Genomic DNA, 14229 nt, shown 5'->3' on the forward strand with positions numbered 1-14229 from the left:
ATTGCTGAAAAATTGGCGCTGAAAAATTAGCAATTTTTTTGGAAAAGTGCGTGGGAGACATTTCATAGCGATTTTTTTTGGCGAAATTTTGGGATTTTCCTGAAATATTGACTATATTTTGGCCCATTTTTTGGACTCTTTGTGGAATAAAAGATGACAAAATCATAATTTTGGGAACAAAGGACCAGGTGGATCAGTTGCACTATTAATTGATCGGTTCAATAGGGGGCCAGGTGGATCAGTTACACAATTGATCGGTTCAATAGGGAACGTGTTGGTTAGTAAGTAACAGTAGCACTATCAATTGAGGGGAACTTTAACTGGTTTAGGCACTAGTAGATTGGTTGCTCAAGTGGTTGATGTTCTACCTCCGACAGTGACCTTTAATTCTCTAACATGTAGTTGAGTAGTCAATTATGTAGTTGAGAGTTCTTGAACTTCATTTAAAATGTTTACCACTGTCGAAAATCATTCATCTCTTTTGAGAAAAGGGCTTTTACTTTGTTCTTTGAGAGCATTTCCTTCAAAGGGTTTAATTTATATACATGATCATCAGTGCCTGTGAGCTAGGAGCATTCATTAGACCAATGCATATATACAACCACAACTTCTACCATCATATACATACAATAATAAACTAGAAACATATGGATTCAATCAAAAGCAGGAAATGGTTTCCAGCATTAAGAGAGCAAGCTTTGCAAGTAACTCTCCACATTCTCCAGTCCACAGAGCTCCTTCACAACAGGCATTGTTGCCGGGACCTCCAACTGGAATGTTGAATCACACTTGGTTAGCCCAGTCCAGGAAAGAAGCTGTTGCCGGGCTTCTCTAATAGCAGCCCTTGTAGCACAATGAACTGAAACAGCTAGAAGTAACGGTGGTTCACCAGAAGCTGCACAAAACATATTTACCTTGCTGATTATGATTCATTGATCTACATAAAGTAGTGTGTTGGAATTATTACAAAGGAGGTTTACTAGTGAATTTGATTCAAAATGAATTGCATAGTCGATTCTACTAGTAGCAAATAAAGCAAGTTTTTGCAGATAGTTAGCCGGTACTAAGCTGTTACTACTACTGGTATGTCTCATGCTATTGTAACGAGTTACTAACTATTCACCTTTTTGGTTTAAAACCATATCAACAACACTTCTTATCTAGATGGCTGCCGACCTTCCGCAGGGTATAAACCCCTAAATTTACCTAACCTTGACATGGTATCTTATGTTGAAACAGCTTGGAATAATTGCTGTGGGTATCCAATACCGGTCTTAATCCCCTTAATTGTAGAGCTTGCCCTCATAATATCGGGTAAATTGAAGTGGACTGAAGATCTTTGTTTAATGGCTAGAGTTAGATAGAGGTTCACCAATATGGGCATTAACATGAAAGAAACACTAACCATAATGAAAAGGAAAGGTGTCTAGCCTTGCCTATGAATATCATTCCATTGATCTCAACAAGAGTTACTTCTAATGAATACTGCAAATTACTCCATTTCTATAGATAACCCAAGAAAAAGAAAAAGCAAACTCTTCTAGATTCTCAAAGATTCAAAGACAATTTATCATTTACCAACAGGTGTGCTTGATCTGAATTATTCTCTCCAACACCCTCTTACCTCTAACTCCTCACCCACACCTTTGCTCTACTCTTTCTCGTTTTCCAACAAGAGAGCTTCTCATATAAGCTGTTCCTTGAATATTTCCTTATTCTACAGGAAACCTACTTGCATAAAGAAATATGGTAACGAGAATTTTGTTTTACAAGATTATCTTTTAGAAGAAATTATAATAAAATTAGAATTGGAATCAAATTTAGAAATTGACATTTTCCTATAGAACTCCTCAGGCAATCATACCAGTGCATTCCTCAGATTCTTCCATTTTCTTTTTCCTATCATATTGTAATCAACCAAATTCATTTTTGAAATTGAATTAAATTACTTATACTTTATGCTATTTGGATGATAAATTTATTTACTATAAATTATGTTATTAAGAAGATTTTTACTCTTTCTGAAAATTCTTAAAAATAATGAATTAATCTTAATAATAAAACATCTATTTCGGTCACAAATTCATAAATTCATAAAAACATCTCATAGAAAAAAGTGCTAATTATGTGTTGTTGCAAGCAAGTCTATTGCTTTATGTATTCGATAAAAATTTTGTAACATTTTTTTAGCAACCATGTAAAATTAGAAAAGCAATTATCCAGTTTCTTCTCCACAACTAGGATGCATTTTCAATGAAGAGTTGAAGAGAAATACCTTTAGAAGAAAGAACACGATTTTTATGATGTCCGCTGTTCAGTACCTCCACATTGAACTGCTTGGGTACGGTGTCGATTGTTGGGATCTTGTATGTCCATGTGCCTTCGGTGACCACCAGTCCATCTGAATTAGTTGTGTACTCTTCCAGCATAAAAAACCCAATTCCTTGAACAAAAGCTCCTTCTATCTGTAAAGCAACTCAGAAAGAATATTAGAGGCATATGGATCAAATAAGCACAAGTTTTAAGGATAAGGAAACATTGAACAGTTATAAACATCCTACAGTATTATCAATGAAAAAGTTCCATTGCATTAATCTGTGGATGTGGAGAATAAAATCAGAGAAGAGGTTGAATGCCAAAGCTTAGGGATAGAAAAGCAGAGAAGGAGATGAAATAGTTTAATATTGTAGTTGGGCTAACCTGTCCTAAATCCACAGCAGGGTTGAGACTCTGACCACAGTCATATATAATATCAGATTGCAAAATTGTGGTTTGTCCAGTGAGAAGATTTACCTCCACCTGTGACACCCAAAGTTTCATTATTATAGTAAAAATTGAAGCATGGTTAAGCATGAAAGCCTACTCTCCTCCATGTTTACCTGAAGAATACTAACTTAATTTCAATAAAAACTCTATGGAGAGGAATTAATGGGATCTTGAAAAACTTGCCTCACTCACTGCTGCACCATAGTTTAGGTATTGAAAGGAAGAAAAGTCAGGGACATAGTAAGAACTTGCTGATAAGTTCACAGCTTGACTTTGTGCCTGCATTTTGATGAAGCAAATTGCTAAATGGTAAGAGATATTCAACATCTAACTTTGAGCAAGTCTGAAGAAAGAAAAATGAAAAAAAAAAAAAAAAAATCTTTGGAAAAGATGGCAAATGTCTTTATATTTAATTTGGATTTCAACATATGAAGTTCTGTTACATATCGCTTTCCCATAAATCTAGTTTAAGAACTCTTTTAGTGAGAAAAATATCAAAAAGAATACTTTGCCATAAGGTCCATGCCTTAAGTGCCACTCAGAATTTATATAATCATGGATTCAACTCAACCCCAGTTTAGTATGATCAATGTTGTCATATTCTTCAGTACTTTTAACTATTGGAGTCATAGTTTTGAGTAGAGAAATTGTTTTTGAATTAATGTTTTTTTTTTCTTTGGAGATATTAATACTGATGGTTTGATTTTGATTGTTTCTGAATCCTTACATAATGCTCTTTCAATACCCAAAAAATGTTGTGACCAACATGAATACAAGAAGAATTAATTCTAAAAAAATAAATATCATATGAATTGGTGATTTACATCCAAAAAAGGACTTCTATACCATGTAAGACTCTCCCAATAGTATCATAGGAGGCCTTTTATGGAATTAGACCATTATTATTTTGGTGACTCATCCTTAAGCTTCTAATTTGTAGAGAAAACAAAAGAGGGTTAGATCACTTCGATTTTCTATTCCTGTACATGAACCCATAAGTTTTGAAAGAGCAATTCAAAACAAATTAATGATACAAAGATGTTATGGATGGGGAAATAAAAGTAATAAGGAAGAATGACATATGAGAACTAGAATCTCTTCCAAAAGGAAAAGAGGTAATTAGAGTAAGACGAACATACAAGACAAAGAAGGATGTGAAAGGAGAAATAGAGATATACAAATCAAGGTTGACGACTAAGGGTTACATGCAACAATAAGGTAACCATTATGTGAATACAAAATCAACAATTGCATCATAAAAAAAATCATGTTTTTCATGATTGAAGCAAGTACATTGATATAAGAAATCATTTTATTACAAAGTGCATTATGAAGAAGAAAATGCAATTAAAATTTGCAAAATCTCAAGATCAAATTGCAGATATTTTTATCAAGCTCCTAAGTTTGAATATTTAAGATGGTTAAGGATGTTACTTGGAGTTGCAAATCAAGTTTATAAGAGGGTATGTTAGAAAGTTCAACTTTATTTAGAAAAATTCTAAAAATTAGAATTAGATTTAGTCATTAAAAGTAAAAGAAAAAAAAAATTATTTTGAGTGGTTGCTTTATTTTCTATATTTGAGTAGTTAAGTCCCAAAAGGTTTTTATATTTTATGATTGAAAGTTTTCGATTTTATTATCTATAAATAAGAGACGTGATATTTTAATAAGAGTGATAGGAGGTAATAAATTTTTAATTCTGCCCAATTGTATGTTCCTTTATTTAATTATTTATACTTCTCTTTCAACCCTATAATTCCAACAAAGACAGCACCAAAAAAAAAAAAAAAAGTAAAATATACCAAATGTGCACATAATTACCTGAAGAATCAATGTGCCCCATTCAACAGAACCCATTTGCTCCTGCAATCTCTCCTTGATAGGATTCAGTCTTTCAACCAACATATTGCAGCAGAGTCTAATAGCTTCACAGCTGCACTCTGATGTAGTGCTTCCAGCAGTCAACCCCCCCTGTATTAAACTTAAGGTATCTGATTGTATGACCCTTACTTTCTCCAAGAAGTCTCCCATTCCATCACATCCAATTGAAATGAGAGCAAATGCAGTCATCTGTTTCACCTTTGTCCACAGCCCCTGCCCCAACTCAATCCCTCCAACTTCGACAGCAACAGATCCATCGCTAAGAATGCTTACTTTCCCTGGAGTTGCTTTTAATGAAACTTCATGCACAATTGGTACTCGAGAAATACCCCTTTTCTGCCATTTATTGCACATATTAAACTGCTTTATCATATCGGTCCTTTCTTTAAAGCTTGAAGACGTAGCCAACTTATCCCAGATTAAAGGTAAAGTGTACTCCACATGTTCACCAGCACAGCCCTCAAAGAAAAAATTGAGGCTGTTGAAAGTGTGGAGGTTTCTGCTTCTCACAGAGTCCACATCCATGGAAAGAGTAGATGCAACATGTTCAATTACAGCTTCGGATATAAATGTAGCTTGTACCTCTCCAGGAGCACGCATTGCTGATTTAGACAAATGGTTTGTTTTGCATACCTTTATATCAAAAGAAAAAGCACCCCAATCATATTTTTTAAGGGCACCAACCATGAGCATGGGCATAATTGGGCTTATATCTACACCTATTCCTGCGTTGATTAATATATCAACGTGTAAGGCAGTAATCTTCCCATTCGATTTGAACCCTACACTGTAGGTTACTTTCATTGGATGTCTTCCTCCTGCTATTTTCATGTCAGTTTTGCGATTCATATATATCCGGACAGGGCGTTGTAATTTGTATGCTGCAAGTGCACATGCTGTAGCTACCTGAGGCATTATAGATTGAGTGCTTTCACTTAGAAGCCATTGTTAAGGGAAAGGAACAGTACAAAAGATAGGCCATCAGAGGAAACAGAATCAGATAAAGAAGAACTATGTGTGCATTTGTGTGTGTGTGTTTTCCTCGTATTTTCCTTTAAATGGCGGTCCTCTTATGGCCATATGGACACAAACACACAAAGTAACCATCAATTATATACTCACAGCAATTGCTTTCATGGACTTTCCACCAAAACCACCTCCAACCCTTCTTGTGATCACACGTACATTGTGTTCAGGAATACCAAGACATCTCGAAATTGTAGTATGTGCATTTTCAGGGCACTGTATTGAACTGTAAACCACAATGCAGTTGTCTTCATCCGGAATTGCAAGGGCAGTTTGTGTCTCCATATAGAAATAATACTGTGACCCAAGTCTGATCTGGATGTGACAATTCAGAAAGCATTTATCATAAAACCAAAACAGGAAAGAAAAACATTAATAGGAATAGAAAAAAAATTGTATAACAAGTAAATGAGAAGTACCTCAGCAGAAAGAATCTTGTGATCAGCTTTAGCCATTCCTCTAGAGAAATCACCAACCTGTTTTGGGCTAATGAAGGAAGGAACCTCAAAAAAGCTGGATCTCCTAACAGCCTCTTCTACCGATAAAATGGGTGGTTCCAGATTTTCCATGTCATAATCAACCACTGCAAGGTTTGCGGCCATATTTGCATGTTTCTGTGTGTCTGCAACCTATAAACATATATGACCAGTGACTGAATTGGGCATCTCAGTTCATAAACTAACCAAATGTGTTTGTATGCTATGCCCATTAAAAGAAAATTTATAATAAACCCAACAGAAAGCAAAATATACATATATATATATATTGGTGGACAAGAAAGCCAGAATCATGGAATTACCACAAAAGCAATATACTCTCCAGCACATCGGGTAAAATCATCTGCAAATAAAGGTTCAGTACCAAATATAGTCTTACAGCCTATGTTCTCCCCTGGTATATCTTTAAATGAAATAAGCGCACTGACTCCATCTGCCACTGATTTGGGGTTAAGTTTGATACCCTTTACTCGAGCCAAAGGCTTTGTACTATAAATGAAAGCCCCATGTAGGCAATTTGTTGGAGAAGGAATGTCATCCACATAAACGGCCTCACCTACGAAATCGTTTAACTCATGTGAGTTGTCTAGAAAAAGAAAGAGGGAGAGAAAGAAAGAAAGAAAGAAAGAAGGAAAAGAAAAGAAAAGAAAAAATAAAAAAGAAGGAAAAATCAAGGCTCCTTCCGAAGCTTGAAAAGTTTCGGGAGAAAGTAGGAAGAAAAGAAAATATAAAGAAAGAAAAAATGAAGAGAAAAAAAAAAGGATGGGTTTAAATTGGATAATTTTTTTCCTTCTCTTTTATATAAAGAATGAAGAATTTGAAAATGTATAAATTTTAATTAGACTTGATATTTATTCATACTTTGCACAATAAACCAAACAAGAAAAATTAGATACCTTCCTATTTCTTTCCTTTTCCTAGAACTTTCCATACTCCAAATGGTGCTAAAGATATATGTGACCATTGATAGTCATTATCATGGATTATATAGTAACATATGGCCTTATTGAGCTACAAATGCCCTGCCATAATGGTAATTGGTGAATAAAATAGAGTAAGTGAGATAAATTGAATCCAACATGGTTGTAACATGACAAAAACAACAAACAAAAAGTCAAAGAAAAATCATTCAATATGCAGGGAAGAAAGTATCGATTTTTTGAATATGAAGTTTTTGATGGCAATAAATTCCCTCAAAAAAGAAACGTCACACAGCATAATATAACCAATATATAAACTTGATCATAGAAATGAACAGAAAATTAAATTTAAGAACATAGCCAAATATTTACTATTTGAAAATTAAATTGCTCTAAAGTTCTAGGCCATCAATAAAATCAATTATCTTTAACTAGTGTCATGTCTCCTATTATTAGCCCCTTGACTCAGGTGACACAATGCCGAGGGTTTCATGGGTAGGCACCTTGCACTAGTGAGGGCCTTAGGACAATGAGGCAAATTGAAGCCAAGGTTGAATGCATCATATGCATGGGCTTGATGGTACAACACATGAGCTGACACAGCAGGTGTCGCAAGGTAGGTACTGCATGCAACACAACAAGTATCGCACCTGACATAGCAGGTGCCACACGCAACATAGCAGGTGCCACACGCTACACAGGCCACTGCCACATGCGATGCAATAGGGTGTCACACGCGATGCAGCAGTTGTAGCCCATGGCTTAGCACACCATGCAGTTGGGGGAACAACCTGACTCGGGTAAAATTCAAATTCCTTTGAAAGAGGGACTTTCAAAAGGGAGTCTCAAAGTGGAATTGTGATTTTTTGGATTTTCATGAATTGATGAAAAATCATTATGCCTCCTCAAGACCCTTGATGTCTTGTATAGGCACTTTGGGAATGGCCTAAAGGGTGGGTGCATGATTTAAGGAAGCCAACGTGGCTTAAGCTTGGCCATACAAAGGGGACATGATGCAAAGCCTAGAGCCTAGGATATGGACAAAATTTAGGTCAGCCTTGCAAGAACCCACATATGGGTTCAACACCATGTGGTGATGTGCAACCTGTGGCCACAATGGCATAGGGGTGCAATGCTACCACCCTTCTTGACGGCTGCACAAGAATGTAATGCCTTGTGCAATGCTTGGCACAAGGGTACAGTGCCTAGTGAGTGGAGATGACTTGTCATGGCTCATTGTTGCATTGAAGTGGGAATTGGGCATAGCAGGGTGCTTTTGCAACAACAAAAGGCCGACTCGGACATGATGGTGCATGGTTGACGTGAGGTAAGAGTAAGGGACATGACATGGGTGTGGCATGCTGACTCTAGTGGCTTGTAAGATGCGGCAGGGCCTTGCAAGGGCCAGTCCCATGGGCGCCTAAGACATGGGCAACAACCCCAATGTTTTAGGGGCATAAGGAGACAACCTGATGCATGGACATCACATGGTGGGCTAACGCACACAGATGCAATCAGATGGACTGAACATGCATTGACGGGCTAGCATGCATTGGTGGGCAGACTTGAGCACATGGACCACATTGATGTGGGCTGACACGCAACTTGTTGGGCTGGACATGGCTTAAGGGCTGATTCCATCATAGGGTGGGTTTGATTGGTTTCATGGGTGGTTACTTGGCACCTTTTAGGAAGAGAAGGCATCAGAAGCCTTGTTGCAAATTTGTGTATGTGACACCTACCATATCCATGAAACCAACAATCGAATGGTACTCGTAAGTGTAAACTAAAAATTACATAGAAAATTAACTCATGAGTATCATAATATAAAACCAAGTTAGTGTAACAAACCAGAAGCTTGGATGGCAGCCCCAGACTTTGCAATTGGCTCACCAACAGGATGATACTGTCTATTCAATTCCACTTCCTGCTTTGCAGAAGACAGCAAGGTTGAGATTTTACCATGATCTAACTGCTTTGCAGGAGACAGCAAAGTACTATATCCATCCACACAACCATCAGGAGATTTAGCATTGGCCTCAACCAAATGGCTAAAGAACTCGAAAAGAAAACTGACAGCCAAGCTTGACCTATAAGCTGGACTTGAAGTGCCATCATCGGGTACCACAATGCCTTTTAGTAATTTAACAGCTTCACAAAGGACACCAACACTTAGCACTTTTCCAGTTAAAAATTCTTCAACTTTTGTAGCTCTTATTGGATGTTTTGTCCCATAACCACCAAAAGCAAACCGGCAGTTACTTACAATAATTCCATTAGAAGTTGTACAGCGAGAAACTTTAGCCATTAAAGCAGCATTTAAATAGGGCAATGCATTTCCTAACGGTCGCGGTGCAGCTCGATAAGTTTCAAACAGTAACTTCATCTTGGTCCCTGAAGAAATGCCCATAATCCGATCCCGATCTGGGATTTTGACACCTACAAGTATACTTTTCGAATCTAACTCTGGCCTTCTCAAGAACTCCTCCAATGTAAGCTCTTCGCTTTTGAGACTATTCATTATATTTACGGTTGAACCTACTGCAAGAAGTACTGTAGCAATGTCAGAGGGGAAATGATTCCTTTGTGCCATCACCAGATTTCCACCTAAACTAGCTGAGTTCCGGATGAACCCTGAAGCAACTTTTTCCATATGGTCAGCAATATTTTTATAGACCATGTCTCCTTCTGAGTAAAATCCACTTTGGTTGTATTCCCTTAGAGCTTCAATAGCTTTAGAGATTGTTACTGTTGCTCCAATGCTTATCCCGGTATTATCCCTTCTTATCATTGAGAATTCAGGGATATGTCTTAGATCAATATATTTGTCATAACTTTCTACTTCCTTATAATAACCCATACCAGTGTTACCAACAACTACTTTAACCCGACTCCCATTTCCATCCTCAACAAAACCCAGTAATCTTTGAAGTTCCTCAATGCTAACAGGACTATACCAGGAATATCTTCTAGAGTCTAAAAGCAGTGTAGACCTAGTTTCATTTTTCAAGAATTCAGGAAATGTACAAATCTCATCACTATGGTTATACAAGGGTAAGCTGCTTAGTTTCACTTCTTTACTATCCCCCTTTCTCCAAAAGGAATTAAACCCCAAATCCTCCATATCAACATCTGCTGAAAAACTTTTACAGGCATCAGCAATGGGCCGGTACCCAGTACAGCGGCAGAGATTTCCTGCAATAGCCCTTTCCGCTTCAGAAACTTTCAGCTTGGAGAATCCCAGAGGGGGCTCTGGCCGGGGGGTTTTCTCAGCATTGACAAGAGCCGAGAAGAGTGACATGCACATTCCAGGAGTACAAAAGCCACACTGAGAAGCATGGAATCCAGAGAACCTTTCATGAATTGGGTGGAACCCATCTTTCGAGTTCCCAAGACCTTCAGTTGTTGTAATTGAACATCCATTTACACTACAAAGCAGGGTAAGACATGAACTCACCGTACAATCATCCAACTGGTCAAGTATAGGGTTATACTTGGACAGTAGAACAACACAAGCACCACAACCACCTGAAACAATGAAGTTGGCAAACATATCAATATATCAGCTACCTGATTTTTGAGGTTTTGATAGGCTAGACAAAATCATAATCTTCAATGGCTAAACTATATTAGGAACCAATTGAATAAAGGGACTATTATTTAATAATTGAACCACATAATCATCAGCATAGCCATTAGTCAAATAGTTAAATTTTCAGTCTTATGTTTCATGCTGTTCATCCTCCCAAAAAATAAAGGGAAAGCTCAGACACATTAGCCAAATAGTTAAATTATGATTGATTTCGTGGACATTATTATTTTTTGCTGGGTCCTAAACAGGGGAAAGACAGCTTAAATTTTTTTAATTTGTTCACATTTCCATTATTCTCAGCAACCAAACACAGAAACAATTATTAAATCAAACAAGCCTACTGCACTACAAGAACAATGAACCCCATTACCCCCATCGATTTAAATATAGGTAGGAACCAAAAAATAAAATCCGACAACAAAATACAGAAAAATGGAATCACAGGACAATACAATTAGCAACAAGCAAAAAAGAGAACAAGGAAACAAAATTAGACATGCAGAAGAAGAAAATACATTATCATTGAAGAAAAGGAAACCTGGATTGGGAATCCAATAACCAAAGGAAAGACAGAGTGATATGACAGAGTGATATAGAAAATAACGAAAATTTAAAAGGAGCATTAAAGAGAACATGATGGAGAAAAACCCAACATGAAGGAAAAAGGAATATCCAACTTTATCCGTCAAAGAAAAAAGGAGCTCAGATTGGGCATGCAAGAAGTACAGAGAAACAGAGGTTCATACGATTACAGGCATGTGTGTATAAATATATACAAAAACATGGACAACAAAATTAAAAGCAGAAGATGATAAAGGAAAGTCAACACACAGAGAAGAAAAACCCGTATACCCATCAAAGAAAAAGAAAACCCAAATTGGGAAACCAACAAGCAGAGAGAAAGAGAGAAGCATATGACCAAAGCAAACATATATATGTACACTGAATTAAGTACAAAAAAACGTGAGTACAGAGGAGAAGAAGAGAGATACCTTCACCGCAGCTGAGCTTGGGACCTTTGAAAGGAGTGTGAGAACGCAAGAATTCAAGCACAGTAGTGGAAGGGTGGATGGTGGAGACCTCAAACCTCTTGCCATTAACAGCAAAAACCAGACTGTTGTTTACGGTTGATTCAGACTGCTCCATTTCTCCACTGCAAGTCTGCAACTCAACTCACAGTCAAGATTATGTACAGGTATTATTCTATCCTGTATTTGGGGACGGAGGAAACTCATTCACAATTATATAATTTCCGACGTGTCCTTTTTTGACGCAACACTCAACCAGACAAACAGAACAAAGAAATCAATCTCTGTACGCCATTGGCCGGCTTTGGTCTCTTACATAAAAATGTATCTTTAAATATTTTGTCCATACCCTATAGGAATTTTGTAAGAATTAATTAGTAGATATTCCTCGTGAATCTAATAGTTTTTATATTTTTATTTAAAAAATAATATATTTTTATTATATGAAGCATTTATACGTAGATTTTAAAAGAATAAATTGTTTTATAAAAAAAAAAAAGAATAAAGATATTTTTATCAAAATAAAACCAAAAAATGATGAAATGTTACATTTCTAAAATTGAATTTTTAATGATCATCTTAATCCAATAATAAAATTAATATATTTTTCAAGTATAAACTATTAACTTAAAATAATTTTTTAGTGCATGTTTGGATGCATTTTATATTTTTATTTTTAAATAAAAAATTTTGTATATAATTTTTTATAACTTCTTTGGATATATTCCTTATTTTTTTTTATAGAATATCAAAATTCTTAGATAAAATAGGTACATACCTTGTGTATTTAAAAGAGCTTTTTAAAATTTTTAAAAACAAAATATTGTAAGTTGCTCAAAATTTGTAATTTTGAGAAGAATTTTTGAGAAGGTTAGGATAATTTTTTTAAGAAGAGCTAGTTTTTATTAAGATAATTTTTTTAGTTAGTTTTTATACAAAGTGTTTCTATTTTTTAAAATAAAAAATAAAATGTCTATTCCGCCTTAGTTTTAAAATTATGATAATTATAATAATGTTTTTTTCCTTATTATTTCAAATTCAATGTGCATGAGAGCAAAAGAAAAAGTGATCATGAAAAAGTAAGGACAAGTGCTGATGAACTTGTAGAATCCTTTCAAATGTATTAAATGTTCCCGTTTGATACTCAAAAGCGGGAGTTGTCTTTAAAGATTCAAAGCCTAAATATAAATTCATCATTAAAATGATTATCTTGTATTTGTTGCTTCTATTAAATCTGATAAAAATCCTTTGAATGATAGTCATATTGATGACGATGGAAAATGTTAATCAAAAGTTGAAATATAAAATATGTGTCTTTTTTTGTTTTTTTATATTATTTATTTTACAAAAAAATGATTAAAAAAATTAACCATCTAATTAAAAAAAACTAAAAACTATCCATAAAATATGTTATAAAATAATACTAATACATATAGTATTTAATATAAACCAAATATTTTTGTAGATTGAATAAACTAATATAAATTTTTAGTTAAACATTTTAAATATTTTCATCATGATTCTTATTAATAAAAAAATTACTTACTAAATTTTAAACATTGAATAATTTTCAAATTATATTAAATATGAGAGAAATTTCATATTTTTTTAATAGTCAAGGAGAATATTTTATTTTGAGTTATTATTTTAGTTTCTATATTTTAATAGTTAAGTCCTAGAATGTTTCTAAATTTAATTATTACAAGTTTCTATTTTGTTAAGTGTGAATGTCTTTAAATACGAGATTATGTAATATTTGACAAGAAGAGAGAAAGAGAGTGGTGAAAGACAATAATATTTTAATACTCTCAAATTTTTATCTTCTTTTACAATTGCTTGTGTTTCTCTTTCAACCATATAAGTTCAACAATCTCCATGTCACAATGTACTACTTTCAATTTCTCTTTAATGCTTATGTACTTTCAATTCATATCCTATCTACATTTGTTACTTCTTATTTTCTTACCTAGCTATTTTTTATTTATTGTTTGATAATGTTGCAAATGCTTAGGGTTGGATCCTTTGATTTGTTACATTTGTTAAAACATCAAATTCTTAGGCCTTGTTTCCCCTATGATTTGCTATGGATTCTATGATGTTTATCATGTGGGTGTTCATGATAATCAACTACTTGCTTTGTGTTTAGTTCTAGTTTAAAAGCCATCTCTTGGTACTATAAGAGGTAACCTTTATTTAATATATCAACAATAAAATCCAAGTGCAAAACATTAATAGTGCTAGTTATGAAGAATACATGGTTACTAATGAATGATCACGGAACCCTCTTAATTACCATAAGTTTGAAATTTTATTAAATACATCCCTTATTTTAAATTAATATGGAGGTGAGTGAAAATAATAAATAAAATATTTAAAAAAATTTCAAACTATTAGTGACTAGTTAGTGTTTGCTTTTTAGTTAAATAGAAAAAATCAAAATATTTTTTTTTATTCAACTAAAAATAACCTATTAATATCAATCAATATAATTAAACTGAACCTATTGATAATAAACTTGC

At 34.6% G+C, this 14229-nt stretch overlaps 1 protein-coding gene across 1 annotated transcript; it reads right to left on the reverse strand.

Annotated features, from left to right (window-relative positions):
- Positions 1-517: 517 nt before the first annotated feature.
- LOC100255199 (abscisic-aldehyde oxidase) lies at positions 518-11893 on the reverse strand. The gene is made up of 10 exons (XM_002277678.5): positions 11675-11893; positions 8942-10618; positions 6473-6726; positions 6093-6302; positions 5770-5988; positions 4588-5553; positions 2950-3045; positions 2701-2799; positions 2276-2465; positions 518-895 (listed from the first exon to the last, which is right to left on the reverse strand). The coding sequence occupies exons 1-10, from the start codon at positions 11826-11828 to the stop codon at positions 684-686; spliced, it is 4077 nt and encodes a 1358-aa protein (XP_002277714.2). The 5' UTR covers positions 11829-11893; the 3' UTR covers positions 518-683.
- Between the last annotated feature and the right edge of the window lie 2336 nt (positions 11894-14229).

Source organism: Vitis vinifera, chromosome 18 (assembly GCF_030704535.1).
Source record: "Vitis vinifera cultivar Pinot Noir 40024 chromosome 18, ASM3070453v1".
Classification (NCBI taxonomy): domain Eukaryota; kingdom Viridiplantae; phylum Streptophyta; class Magnoliopsida; order Vitales; family Vitaceae; genus Vitis; species Vitis vinifera.

What these genes read in the sequence shown, in the direction of transcription:
- LOC100255199 (XM_002277678.5), bottom strand. Translation starts at nt 11,828, where the DNA reads ATGGAGCAGTCTGAATCAACCGTAAACAACAGTCTGGTTTTTGCTGTT. An exon ending in GGCTGCCATCCAAGCTTCTG is followed by an intron (nt 6,727 to 8,941) that starts GTTTGTTACACT and finishes ACGATTTCGTAG; the next exon opens with GTGAGGCCGTTTATGTGGAT. An exon ending in GGGGCACATTGATTCTTCAG is followed by an intron (nt 3,046 to 4,587) that starts GTAATTATGTGC and finishes ATCAAAATGCAG; the next exon opens with GCACAAAGTCAAGCTGTGAA.